This window comes from Thrips palmi, unplaced genomic scaffold (assembly GCF_012932325.1).
Source record: "Thrips palmi isolate BJ-2018 unplaced genomic scaffold, TpBJ-2018v1 HiC_scaffold_15, whole genome shotgun sequence".
NCBI lineage: Eukaryota > Metazoa > Arthropoda > Insecta > Thysanoptera > Thripidae > Thrips > Thrips palmi.
Window position 1 is genome coordinate 9231219 of NW_023144624.1, and position 13910 is coordinate 9245128.

A 13910-nucleotide genomic window follows, 5' to 3' on the forward strand; every position below is an offset into this window, starting at 1 on the left:
GTTCCCGGCCTAACGCCCTCACGGACTCCGCCCTCATGGCCACTCCACGCACATAAAGGGCGAGCGCCCGGACGACGCCCCGGCCGCCCCGACCGCCCCGACCGCGCAGCCAGCCACGGCGACGCGTTGCCGAGCGTTGCGCACAATGTCGCCGCCGTCAAGAATTTCCATTAAGCACGCCCCGGGTGACGTCTAGACCGGGGCCAAGACAGACTACGTCCCCGCAGGGCCCCGCCGCCCTCGGCCTCCTCAGTCCTCAGCCCGCACAGCAGCCACCTTAAGCGCTGCTCAGCGCAGCACCGCTGAGGACCGTACGCCCTCTGGCGGCGAAGCCGTGGTCTCCCCGGTCTTCCCCCGCGGGCATACCCCACGCGCCGCCGCGTCCTCGCCGCCGCCGCGCGGAGTAGCGCCGAGCGGGAAGTCCACTGGTGCGCGGGGTAGCTGCGCGGCGCCGCGGCGCCGTGGCCCGACCGGACGGGGCAGAGCACTCCGACTGCCGCTGCCAGCGTTTCGATCGCAAGTAATGCTTCATCTGGCGGCGGAATCGCTCATCTAGAGTCTAGAGCTGCAGCAGTCAAAGGCAGAGACAGCGCCATTCATTTTACGGATCCAATTCCGAGCGAGTTTATTGCGCTGAGAGGGCGCGCTCTCTCCCTCTAGCACACAAGAGCACTCACACTCACACACTCAGGCAGCCTGAGGGCTGCCGGACAGCCGGACACAGTCTGATAAAGGAAGGGACGGCCCCGCTTTTGTACTTACCAAGGGCGGAGGCGCGGCGTCGCAGGCAGAGGCGGCAGCTGTTGGGTCGCGACGCCACGGCGTGGCGTGGCCTGGCGTGGCGGGGTGTGGCCGGGCGTGCCGGGCTGTCGCCGGAGGGCTGGCGGCGCGGCGTCCATGCAGCCCAAAGTCCCACGGGGTCGAAAGGCAGCAGCGGCAACACGCCCGGAAGAGATGAACTAGGATCTAGTGGAATCAACTGGCTAAAGAAACAGGCGGCAAACTTCCGGGCAAACACCGAGAATGGCACGAAGTACGAAGGCGGCACGAGCAAACAAGCAGGCACTCACACTCACATGCTTACTCACACACACACGCACGCGCGCGCCGGGGCATGGAATCAGGTCAAGGCAATTAATGTAACACGATTAAGAGGACCTCTCAGGCTTGCCAATGAATACACTGGCTGAACCAACCTTACCGTAATATTTAACAACCTCCTCCAGGGTTCTTAGATGCTTCCTCCACACTCCATCGAGAATGTGACTTCGACGGGCCCCCGTCAAGTACTCACCGCTGAATTCGTTGCCGACTTCCCTTCGCAGGTGCTCCTTCATGCCCTGGTTGGAGGCCTTCTCCGTGTCGAACGCGCCGTACTGGAACTTGAGCTGCTTCAGCACCTTCACCAGGGCCTCCATCATGAGCTTGCAGGTGTGCTCCCCGGAGAGGTTCTTGAAGCCGTCCTTGTCGTACACCATCATGGCGCGCTCCCACGAGTACCTGCGGGACATCCTCGGCGTTATCAGTGGTCCAGAAAACCGGCGCAGGCGGCCTAAGCTCCAGACGCGTTTTGAGCTCCAGAGTCGCTTACCAGGACTAGAATCGAACGTGTGACCCCACCAATGGATTGCTCTCCGAACGAGGGATCCATTGGTGGCGTCACGCGTTCGATTCGAGTTCCATTTATCGACTCTGGAGCTCCAAACGCGTCTAGAGTTTTGGCCGCCTCCACCGGTCTTCTGGCCGACTGTGCAGCGCGTAGAGGCACTCGGGCACGCACTCGTTCATGACGGCGACGAGGACCTGCGCCACGTCGCGGAAGCTGAGCGTGCCCACGCGGGTCATCATGTGGTACTCGTCCTCGCAGCTCGTCTTGTGGGTGGTGAAGTCGTGCGTCAGCGCCCCCACCGTCAGCAGCGGCGTGTTCCAGAACTTGACCATGCGGCCCACCGGCGCTGCAACAGAGCCAACGAATCGTTTAGGCGCCGGGGGCCGTGAGTGAGTATTAGCGTCACCGGCGGCTGCCAGCGGCTGCCAGCGGCCCTGTCACCACGCCGCCGACCGAAGCTGGAGCTTGACAGCTCCCCCACCCCGCACCCTTCTCTCCGAAGCAATGCTCGTGATCGTCGGTACACGCCTCAAAAGTCAAAAATAAAGAAGAAACAACTCGTTAAGGGGTGGTGTCATTCCTATTCAATTCCGCAGTGCACAGAAAAAATTCCAACAAGCTGATGGGTCACGCGCAACGGACACATATAATTACGGCGAGGGTCGCAAGGGCGGCGCTCAGTGCCCAGGCACGCCCGCCGGGTCCGCCAGCCCCGCCATGGTCCGGCTCCGGCTCGGCGAACTTTCTGGTGCGGCTCTGCAGGCCCTGGTGGCTCACCCCGTATAAATTACCGTGGATGGTTGTTCGCGTGTTACGGTCGCTTCAATGGCCGAGAACCAATATCGCGCCGTGCGTCCTCGTCATGCACGCCGCGTCCATTCCAGTCGATTGCCCCCGAAGACTGGGACAATGATCCGGACCCTGGCTATCGGCTTTTGGCGCCTCACTTCGCAATCCAGGATCTTTCTGTTTGCCCGTTCCTCGAATCTCTAACCAAAAAGAAAACGTCATTGTTTGGCGCTCCCAGTGTACACAAAATGTAAAAAAGTTCCATCAAGTTCCCGCCCCCTCCCACCGGGTGCGCCGCGACGACCCAACTTTATATGGGGGCCACCTTCATTGCTGCCGATTCGGGCCGATACCGACCGGATCTCGCCGCGACGTTCCGACGGCCCGCCTCGCCAGCGGACGAAGCTGCTGCTAATTCGAGGGCAGATCCCAAAGAATTGGCGGGGTGGGGCCGACTCACCCCTCCGAATCGAATCTCGCTGCTTCGCGCTGATTCGTTTGAATTGCGAGTGCGGCGCGGCCGTACAGTGCAGCGGCGCGATGCTCGCCGCGCGACTTTGTCTCGTGGCAGCGATGCGCGCTGCCGAGCCGGAGATCCGGGGAGCCGAGGATCCGGGGATCTGGACCGAACGTGGCGGAAATATCGAGCAGGTGGGCTGGGCCGCTGGGCCGCTGGGCGCGAGTCGGACTGGCAGACTGATGCCGAGAGTCGTTTTCGCCGCTCTGTCTCGCTCGCACTCATGGGGCGTTCCTATGGGTGCAAGAGAGACACAGAGCGCCGACGACGACTCTGTGAATCAGTCGACCGACTACGCCCTTTCCTGGTCGCTGCTCACTCAGGCGGCGAGGGTTGCCCGCCCGAGTTGGCACACTGGAAGAGGGTTGCCTACTCGAGCCATTTCACCACCATCTCCCAGTGTATCGACTGCCGTGCTGCTTCTCCGGAACACCCTGCCACTTCTCCCAATGTGAGAAGCGCGCCCAGTGCTTGTGCTTCCGCAGAGTCGGCGGCGACCTGGCCGCCAGACGCAGGCAGGCACGGCAGGCGCAAGTTTCGGCACCAATTATCCCGGCCCGTTGTCCACTCCACTTGGCGCGGCTCGGCTCCGACTCACGGGACAATGCCGGCGGCGCCGCTTAGAACTCGCGCTGCGGCACTGCGGCGCCGCGACACGCTGGCCGAGGAGGAGAAGTGGCATCGTCACGCCGGCCAGACCCCGGGGCGCCCGGACTCGGGTCAGGCCGTGGGGTGGAGAGGCAATCAAAGAGGTGCAAACAGCGCGTCCACGCCGCCGTGTCGGTGTGGGATTAACCGACCGCAGTGCGCGTGTGTGGGTGCGCATTAAAGTGAGCGACCATTGACCGCAGAATGGCCAGGCCCCGACAGCCTGCGAACCGAGCCGGGGCGTGATAGGGGCACGTGCAAATATCCCCCGCTCGCTCGGCGGCCAGTCGCTGATTCAACCCGCCTCCACGACGTGATAGGGGAGGCAGCCGGAGGCCGCCGAAGGCAGCCCCGAACGGCCCGGAACGGTCCAGAACGGTTCGGAACGGCGATGGCTCACGCACACAGACACACTGACGGACACACACACACACGCGCACACACACACACACACACACACACACACACACACACACTAAGGGACGCCCATAACGGCCGGGGCAGGATGCCGACGCCATGCAGCAGGTGAACCCGGAAAGGAACGACTCGAACCGGGGCGGTGCGATTCTGCAGGCGGTTCTGGGGGCGGTCCTGGAGGGGGCCCCGCCGGAAAAGGTTTCCGCCACCGAATGAGACGCAAGTTCCCCCAAGTTCGCCCCTATCGGGCGCACGTGTGACCGCACGACACCACGCGCTGCTCCGCGCGGCGGAGGGCGGAAGGCGGGTGGCGGCAGCTGGCGGCCAGAACTGGGCCACTTTCTAGCCAGTCCGAGTAACTCAGCCAAATCGCCCGGCCCGCCGCGCCGGAAGGGAAACACCAGCACGGTCTGAGGCAGCCAGACCCTCCCAGCCGACCCCGAGACACCGAGGCCACCCCGCCGGGCTGCTGGGGCCTCACCGCGTCTCGCGGCGTCTCGCGGCGCAAGGTGAAGGAGACCGTCCGCAGCGCCACATTCCGGTCACGCCCCGCCCCGCCCCGCCCCGCCCCGCCCCGCCCCGCCACCGCGTCGGGGATGCATCCACGTCTCAGGCGAGTGAATCTGGCGAGTCTGCCGACCGGGCGAGGCCGGCTCCATGGCGGGCTGCTCTACGCCCTGCCCCAGCCCCAGGGCCCCAGGCTCCGCTCCACGCTCTGCTCCGCGACCTGGCCGACGCGCCGGTAAAACGACCCCGGCGAAATGGATCCGCGGCCGGCGGGGCCCGCGAGGCCGCGGCGGGGCCAGCAGGTGGGCCGAGAGAATTATTAGGACTCATATAGCCGTAAACAAGACCTTGTTCATCACGGTAATGGAGCAGTAGTTCCTCCAGCACGGCTCTCGCCCTCGCGCTCCGGTGCCGAAAAGTGCCCTGGCCGTTCTGTCTGCCTCGCGCCGCCGCGGGGCGCCCCATGCGCGCGACAGGGACAGAGGCTGTTGGTTCGGACTCGGCCCGCGGGGCGCGGCGGGGCGCGGGGCCTCGCATAACGAGCGTGTCAACAACAAACTTGTGCGGGGCGTGCAAGGAGGGCGCGCGCACGCGGTTGGAAGCGAGGGGCGCGTGGATCAGCCCGAACACCTTACAAACTGTATGTTTAACATTTCGAAATCTTTAACAAATTTCAATTGAAGAAAGAGAAAAAATGGAAGTATAAATAATGAAAGGGGCAGATCATCGGAGTGGATCAGTTGACCAACCTCTCAGAAGAATGGAATATTATAAAAATATTGTTCTGTAAATTCCCGTTTTTGCCCTTTTCAGTTGACAAATGTCGTATGACAAATGTCTGGAATGACAGAACTTGATTGCGTCTTATCTACTGAGAGGTTGGTGAACTGATACCACAGTCATAGTGGGGTAAAGCTAAAGGCTTTCAGTCTAAAAGTTGATATTTTGGGAGGACCCTGGACCAAATCCGTCGCCATCGAATTGCGGCACCGTGGAGCCTTGGCTCGGCGTGAGATTGATTACCCAATGGCTAATGGCTGTTGGCCCGGGACCCCCACGACCTCCGGGACGTCTCCGCCAACGCCTCGCCTCGCCTCGCAGTGGAGGGAGTCTTTCCTTTCGTTGTCAGATTTGCCACACGCAACGGGCCACGCGGGGCTTCTCCAGGCAATCACGCAATTAATGTTCGCTCCCCTCGAGGGAGTCGGCATAACCCTTTGATCGCATTACGCAGATTGCTTGCTGTGATGTTTGCTGAACCGGAACAAAAATTTCTCGCCGAGAAACCCCACTGCCGGTTTGGCGCGCGGGTAATGCGATGACACGCCCGGCGCGCGGGTGCTGCCGGTGCCGCCGGCGCTGCAGACACTCACCTACACTGTACTCGCACGTGGGCCCGAAGAAGACGTGGGCGCAGTCGTGCGCGTACGAGTCCACGGCCGAGATCTGGCCGTAGACGGCGTCGCACTTGTCGTTGCCGGGCAGGAAGGACAGCAGGTCGCTGGGCCACAGCCCCTGGCGGCCCATGGCCTCGGCCGCCATGGCCATGACGGGCAGCACGCGCGGCAGAGCCACCTCGTACTCGTCGGCGTCCTGGGGCAGCAGCACGGCGGCGCGCACGGCGCACGGCGACCCCGCCACGCACGACCCCGTGCAGCTGCGTCGGCTCGCCCGCGTGTCCAGGTCGCAGCCGCCACCGCCCCAGCTGCAACAACACGACGGGAACGGCAGGTGAGCACACTCTCAATGACTTACCGCGAAAGGCCGTTTGAGGCCGCGGCCCGGCGGTCGCTCGCTCGCTCCGCGAAAAAAACTAAGTCAGCTGCCCCTCCACAATATAGAGAATTTCCACCAAAATCCACCTGGTCGACTTTCCGAGTGTATCAGGTAGCCAGCAGCCGTAGCCCATTTCAGGGGGTGAGCCGTGCCACGTAATACAGCCCGTAATATGTGCCGGTGTCGTGAGGTTTAGCCCCACCCCGGCCCTCGGCGCGGCCGCCGGCCGCAGACGGGGTTTGAATGGACTCTTGACTGCTGGGGTGGCCATGAGGCAACAACCCCTCTGCGGCGAGGGCTGACCAAGACCCGGCCGGCGGGGTGGGCTCTCCGTGTGGAAAGCAAGTTGCCTGTAAAGTGAATCAGCAGTACTCTCCTCGATGCGTCGGGAACATCTCGCTCCTATTTCTCCGAACAGAATCCGAGTCGGTGTGCAGACCGACGGCACGGAGCGCCTGCGGATCGCAGGGTAGGCACCACGCGGGCACGCGCGGCTCGCGGGGCGGCCTACCCGCCGGTTCGCAGGCGCCCTCCAGGGACCGTCCGACGTGCGGCTGCAGGCGGCACGGAGCGCCTGCGGATCGCAGGGTAGGCACCACGCGGGCACGCGCGGCTCGCGGGGCGGCCTACCCGCCGGTTCGCAGGCGCCCTCCAGGGACCGTCCGACGTGCGGCTGCAGGCGGCACGGAGCGCCTGCGGATCGCAGTGTAGGCACCACGCGGGCACGCGCGGCTCGCGGGGCGGCCTACCCGCCGGTTCGCAGGCGCCCTCCAGGGACCGTTCGACGTGCGGCTGCAGGCGGCAGGCAGGGCGCTGCGCTTTTCCGGGGCCGAGGCAATTCGTCCGTCTAACGGCGGCGCGTGCTGCGTGCTGGCCGGCGTTTTCGCCTGGACTGCTTCGGACCATTTATCAGCCAGCATGCGGCCGCCTCGCCCCGGTGCACGTCCCGCCACCCCGCCTTCCGGACGGCTGTGGACCGCCGTGGACACCGTGGACCGCCGTGGACCGCCGTGGACCGCCGTAGACCCCGTGGACCCCGTGGACCGCCGTGGACCTTCGAACCAGCGACGCACGTTTACAGGGACCTCTGGTCGGGGTGGTGAAGGCCCAGCTGCTCTCTCGGACTCAGGGGGCTGCAGACCCCCCCGCCGCCAGCCACCCCCCGCCGCTACAGGCTGCACGGCTGCTAAACGAGGCGTGTTCGTCGGGCCAGTCGGGCCGCCGGATCCACCCGCTTCCGCCAGTCCGGCTGTGCTCGAGGGGCTGGGGCCGTGGAGATGTGCAGTACAGGGTCACCCCAATTCACTCGAGTCATAAAGCTGCCAAAAGCAGGCCGGTCGGCCCGCGCGGTGGAGAGGCAGAGACAGCCCCCGGGGCGGACGACGGCCTGGGCATGCCAGGGTTGACGACGTTTGCTCGGTGTTTGGCAACACCCCGACAGCCCGACGCGTGGAAGTGCAGCTAAAGATACACGACCTGAGTGGCCAGCCTGTCGATAACGCGCTGGCATTAGCGTCACGCGGCGGGGCGGGGCGGGGTGGCCGTCTGGGCGTGGTGTCGCCGTCGCCAGGGCGGGCGTGCCCGGGGAGAGGTCCGCAAACAAACCCTCGTCCTGGGCACTCCAACGCCTCACCCGGCCGCCCCCCGTTCGCCTCCGGGTCGGGCGAGGCTCGGGGCGAGGATCGGGGCGAGGATCGGGGCGAGTCGCGGGCACGGACGCCTTGTCTTGGAGCGCGCCATCCAGGCCATCCAGGCCATCCAGGCCGCAAAACGCGGCGGCAGCCTGCTGCGGTGCGGCAGGCAAGGAGCATGGCGGTGGCGTCGGGTTCGAGGAGGGACCGAGGAACAGGAGCAAGGGTGAGGCAGTCCCTCTCCCTCTCCACGCCAGCGTGATGCCAGCGCGATGCCAAGTGCGGGTCGGCCGGGTCGGCCCGGACGGTATTTCTCCGTGACGCCGGCTGCGCCCGCGGGGTCCATTCCGGAGGCAAAAGTTGCGGCGGTATTATACGCGGAATGCCCGAAGTCGGTGCTGTATGATTAAGTTATCGAGTACTTACCACGAGGGCGCGCCCTGCAGCGCGGCGAGCAGCAGCAGCAGCAGTCCTGGGCGCCGCAGCCGGTGCAGCCGCCGAGATCCGGGCCTGGGCCCCGGCCTGGGCGGGCCCGGCCAGTGCAGCCCCTCCATGGCGCAGTCAGCCGGTCATGGCGGGGCAGCGGCGTCGCGCCCGGAACCTGGAACAACCAGCCACCGCGTCAGAGTGGCGAAGAGGAGCCGAGCGGTGGGATTCGTGAAGAAGTGGTCCGCTCCGATGCACAGTGGGCTAGAAGACCGATGGAGGCGGACGAAATCCTAGACGCGTTTTGAGCTGCAGAATCGCTAAATGGGACTCGAATCGAACGTGTGACCCCACCAATGGATTGCTCTCCGAACGAGGAATCCATTGGTGGGGTCACACGTTCGGTTCGAGCCTCATTTAGCGACTCTGGAGCTCAAAACGCGTCTAAAATTTTGGAAGCCTCCACCGGTCCTCTACCCCACTGTGCGATGGCCCACGAGAGCTCGTTATTGGCGTTTCGTCAATACTCGGCGGGCTGTTGTTCGTCTCCTGCTGCTGTCAGGTTCGAAACGAGGTCGCCGATGAGACTAGGAAGACAAGACGACAGCGTGCCCTGGCCTTGCGTCACACCGCGCGGCCCGTGGGACCACTGGAAGTAGAAGGTACGGGGGGAAGTCGGACACACTGGACCCACTCGGTCGCAGTGCATCAGCGCCTCGCGCAGCGCAGCCCCACTGTACAAACGGCTGAGACTCGACCCCCGCGTGTCCGCCGCAGCGGGGCGGCGTGCCTCGTGGTTGTCGCGCCGCGCGGCTTGAAAGAGAGGACGCTTGACGGTAATTAAACCGGCGGCAATCACTTGCTTCACGTTGTTGAGGCGTCACCGGCAGCAGGGCGAGCATGGCGGAGGCGGCGACGCCAAGGCAACGCCAAGGCGGGGCCGGGACGCAATCAGTGCAGCAGCGCCAAGCCAGGCCGAGCCAGGCCAAGCACCGCGAGAAGCAGGAGAGCGCTTTGACAACCCGCGCCGTGCCGCGCCGAGCCGCGCCGTGCCACGCCAATCGGAGCACTCTGCCGGCCGGCCGACCCCGAGTCCCCGAGCCGGGCCGGGCTGCCTCCTATTGCTTCTATTGCCATCGCCCGGACTTGCAGCGGGGCCGTGCCGAGCTCAACGCCGTCCCTGTGTCGCTCCTCCCTCCTCTCTTTCCTCCACGGTGAGCCCAATCTACCAATTTTGCCCGATTTGACGGACTCTCGCGGGCCCCATCTGGCAGCGGGTTCAAACGCCCCGCACCTGTCGCACTTGTGGATCACATCGGTGTGTGTGTGTGTGAGAGAGAGAGAGAGAGAGAGAGAGAGAGAGAGAGAGAGAGAGAGAGAGAGAGAGAGAGACGCACTTGGGGACACGCGGAATCGGGCGGCGGAACGCTGATCGCGCTGTAACTCGTCCGCAGCGTCCATCGGCAAACAAGGGGACGGGCGTGAGCGCGGCTTTTGGGCTTTGCGGTTCGGGGTTCGGTTCGGCCGCCGCCGCGGCCCGCCAGTGGCGCTGCCCGCGCGAAATTACAATAACCGGCCGGCCGCTTGGCCGCTGGGTGCTCCGTGTCCTCCTTCCGGATTACTCCCACCCGCCGCGGCGCGCCGCTCGGTTCGGCGGCTAAAATCGACATTTAGCTTCCAGCGGGGACCGTGTAAACACACACGCACGCGCACGCACACACTCACACAGACACACACGAACACGGAGAGACCGGGTCCGCGCGCGCTGCCTGTTGAAGCGTGCGACAGAGACAGAGCGCGGCGCGAGGGCTCGGATCCCCCACATGTGTTTTCACGCGACCAGTAGCGCCGCAATGGACTCCCGGAGGGACAAAAAGTTTGTTTTCGCGCGCGTGCGTTTACACACACACACACAAACATACACACACACACACACACACACACACACACACACACACACAAGTGTGTGACGCAGGACGCAGGGCACCGGAGAATTGTCCACATCTCTTTATTCAGTTTGCGGCGACGCCGATTCGACGTGACCGCGCCGCGAGGGATCGTTTCGCCGCTCTATATCTCGGTCGCACTCATGGTGCCTTCCCTGCGGTACCCTGCGGGTGCGAGAGAGACAGAGCTACGAAGCGTTCCTTCGCGACCGCGCGGCTGACGCGCGGGTCCCCGCCGTGCGCTCCGACACCCGGACGCGCCCGGAGCCCCGGCGCGAACGCGAACGCGCGGCCCGTTTGGAAAGCAAAGTGGCGCACAGTCGCGGCGGCCGAACGCAAATATTTTCTCGAAAAAGATTCGGCGCCACGACCACCGTCGGCGTTGACTTCGAGACGCCCGCCCGCGGCCCACGGAAAGGCATCACGCGGACCGAGCTCAGACTGTCATTGTCTTATTCAAAGCGGGGAATCCTGCCATTTTTAGGAGAGGGGGGAAGGTAAGATTTTAAAAATGTTGAAGAGACGGTGCCAATTTAAGAACATGAAAACCAACCCTGGGTGGGGCGAAGAGGCTCTCGGAAGGAATCCGCGAGGATTTTAAAAGACGATTCGCCATTCGATGCCCTCGTTTTTTCAGCGCTAACTTCCGCGTCGGCCTAATTCAAGCCTAGCGAACGCCTCATCAACCTTGGCTGAAAAAAAGGCCATCCACCCACACGGTAAAAACGGATCCTGGTTTTCCCAGGAGCCCCCTGGATATCGCCTATGTCTCTACCATAGGCTTCCTGGGAAAACCAGGCTCCGTTTTTACCGTGCATTGAGGGAGTACGATTTCCCATATTGGATTGGACCGGATTGGACGCAGTGGTATGTTCATCTAAGGGATTTTCTTTATTTTTTATGCTAGCCACTTTTTTAAAACGAGATTTTCATTGTAAATATAAATATTTTAATGAGAGGCGCGTCTTTGAGACACAGTGACATCATCTCATAAACTCCTTTTGTTGTTTTTTTTTTCTGTGTGCGCAGTGGCACCCCCATGACAGGCCTGCTTCGGTAATTGCTCCTTCAGCGTCCCCGGGGCCGGGCGATGGATGTTCTGCCCGCCCCGCCCACGCCGAAGGTCAGGTGCACTGTAACGCGGCTAGGTCGGCTGGGTGGCGCGCGCTCCTTAGCCAAATCGAATCCCAGCGCGATCTTGGCAAACTTGGCCACAATTTCGGCTGCCCGGAATCCCCGGGGCCCGATCGCGTCGTGCAAAGCCCAATCCCCGGCGGCATTGCCTGGCCTGGCCGGGCCGGGCCTGGTACTTGGCCGACTCGGCCGCCGCGCCGGGTCCTCGCGCCCCGTCACTTTACTTTGCTCACTCCGCCCCGGCCCGGGACTGGGGCGCGGCCGCGTCACCCTGTTGACGCGTGCTGGATTTCTGCCCGCTGGCGGAAATTGGCGGATTCATTGTGGAATCGGAGGGGCGGATCAGTGAGTCTCCAGCGCGAAGTGCAACGCAGCGCTTCTTTAGTTTGCCTTTCGCGGCGTTTTCCCTCTCGCGAACCGTCCGTGAGAAATGCCGCACCCGGACTTAATTCCGGCCACTTTCGGCCACTTTCGACCCTTTCGGCGAATGCAGCGAGTCCGCGGGGCGCGGGTGGTGAGTTCGGCCGCAGCGGCCCCGCCGTGCATCACCGCGCGAGGCCCCAAATTCCCGGCTAACTGGCTCCAGCTTGCTCCAGCTGGGAGAATGCAATTCCAGCAGCCATCAGGCTGAGCCGAGCCAAGAGCGCCCTGAATCCAGGCGCCCAGGCGGCGCAGCGGAGCGAGCACAGCAGCCCGGCCTGACACCGAATTCTTGCGGTCCAAGTCCTAGACCGCGCACCTGCACCCGCCCTGTTGCCTCGCTGCGTCGCCGGTCTCCACCGGGAGCCGCCCCGTCGACCCGTCAACCACCCCTGGCCGCCTGGCCCTATGCCACTCCACTGTTGACTCCACTGCAGCACGACGAAATCGCTGCTGGAGTTATTTGGAAAGGTCTGAACAGCAGCGAGCAGCCCGGGCTGAAGGGCTGGTGGGATGGCGGGATGGCTACCCCACCCGCAGGGTCCGCGTCGTGCAGCGCAGAGGCCAAGCAAGCACACGCGCAGACGGCGTCTCACGATTTATCTCCAAAGGTCGCCCAAATGAGGGCGTGCCGGGGCATGCGCGACCGTCGCTCAGCCCGCCCTTCTGCGGGATGGCCTGACAGGCAGACAGACCGGCGGGCCGACAGTCACACAGACGGATGGCACCAGTTTCCCCGATGCAGGGCGCGCGGTGTACAACGGCCAAGTTCGGCCGAAACAGCAGCATGCCTGCCAAGCGCGGGGACGTCCTGGGGGCCCGCTGCGCCCGCTGCGCCCGCTGCGCCCGCTGCCCTGCACTCCGAACGCCTCCCCGTCGCCGTCCGCCTCCTCACTTTCACTTTCACTTTCACTTTCGCTGCCCGCCCACTCCTTTGATGTCCCTTTCAAAGGGCGTGATTGTACGACGGCCAATCGCAGGCAGACAGGCACCTGGGAGAGGGGGCGGGGGAGCATGCGCGGACGGCGAGCGTGCTCCGTCTCTTTCGCTCCCTTTGCATATATGCAAAGGGAGACGGAGAGAGCAACCCTAGCTGCGGGGGTCCGAGGCCAGCTTCTTGTCTGTTAGAAGAAGGAAAGGGGCCAGCCAGCACCAGGACGTCCTCGTCTCCTCCGCGCCGCAAAAACCACCGGGTCGTTTGGAAGATGGCAGTCCCGGTTCGGCTCCGTCGGAGCGCGGCCAGAGCGTGGCTAGAGCCCCACTGGACGGCGGCCAAAACCGCGGCCACCGCGGCGCGGCGCGGCGCCCGGATTGCTGGTCGGCCCGGACTCTCGCATGACCTACGGGCTCGCCCTCCCACGCCCCGCGCGCGGCGATCCGTCCAAGCGGCGGCGGCCACAGGTGCGCGCTGCGCGCAAATGCCGGCAAATGCGCGCAAACTTGTAAATGGTGGGGGCCGTCACTCCGCGCTTGCAGCGGGCCGGGCGCGAGACGCGGCCTTCAAAGTTACGGCGTTTCCGTGCCCTCGGGCAGAATCGAAAGGCGACAGGCCTTTCGAGCTTCATAATGCCCGCCCTGATGCAAGTGACAGACGAACAACTCCGTGAAACAGGAGTCGCTAGGACTCCCCGCCCCTCCCGCCCGGCCCCGCCCCGCCCCGCCCCAACCCCTCGCCGAGTCCGAGTCCGCTTTCGCCCGAACCAGCCGGGCCCTCGCCGTGTTGCACTAGCAGCGAGGCGTTCAGCAGCCACTTTCCAAGTGCAAAAAAAAAGTTCAAGCGGGGCAATATTGAGTTTTGAGTCTGCAACCGGATTCCGAGAAGATTCCGAGAAGCCTCGCTCTGATGAGGCGTTCCGTATCGGTGCGAGAGAGAGAGAGAGAGAGAGAGAGAGAGAGAGAGAGAGAGAGAGAGAGAGAGAGAGAGAGAGAGAGCGATCGGCCGAGGGAATGGGCGTGGCTGAAGCACGGCGCGCGGCGCGCGGCGTCCGACTTTGTTGACTGGAAATAAAGCAGCGCTTGCCTCGCCTCTTCGCCCTGCGGCCCTTCGGTCCTTCGGCCCTCCAGCGTGGCGCCTGGCGCTTCGCCTCCTC

The 13910-nt window shown here is 64.1% G+C and overlaps 1 protein-coding gene across 1 annotated transcript; it reads right to left on the minus strand.

Annotated features, from left to right (window-relative positions):
- Positions 1-1148: 1148 nt before the first annotated feature.
- Positions 1149-6029, minus strand: LOC117641190 (atrial natriuretic peptide receptor 3). Its single transcript, XM_034378334.1, has 3 exons — positions 5861-6029; positions 1733-1955; positions 1149-1500 (listed from the first exon to the last, which is right to left on the minus strand). Exons 1-3 carry the CDS (start codon positions 6027-6029, stop codon positions 1149-1151), a joined length of 744 nt encoding a protein of 247 aa, XP_034234225.1.
- Positions 6030-13910: the final 7881 nt, after the last annotated feature.

Coding starts and splice junctions, on each gene's coding strand:
- LOC117641190 (XM_034378334.1), bottom strand. CDS start 6,029: ATGGCGGCCGAGGCCATGGGCCGCCAGGGGCTGTGGCCCAGCGACCTG. Junction 1,956..5,860: donor CACGTGCGAGTACAGTGTAG/GTGAGTGTCTGC, acceptor GCTCTGTTGCAG/CGCCGGTGGGCCGCATGGTC. Junction 1,501..1,732: donor CACAGTCGGCCAGAAGACCG/GTGGAGGCGGCC, acceptor GATGTCCCGCAG/GTACTCGTGGGAGCGCGCCA.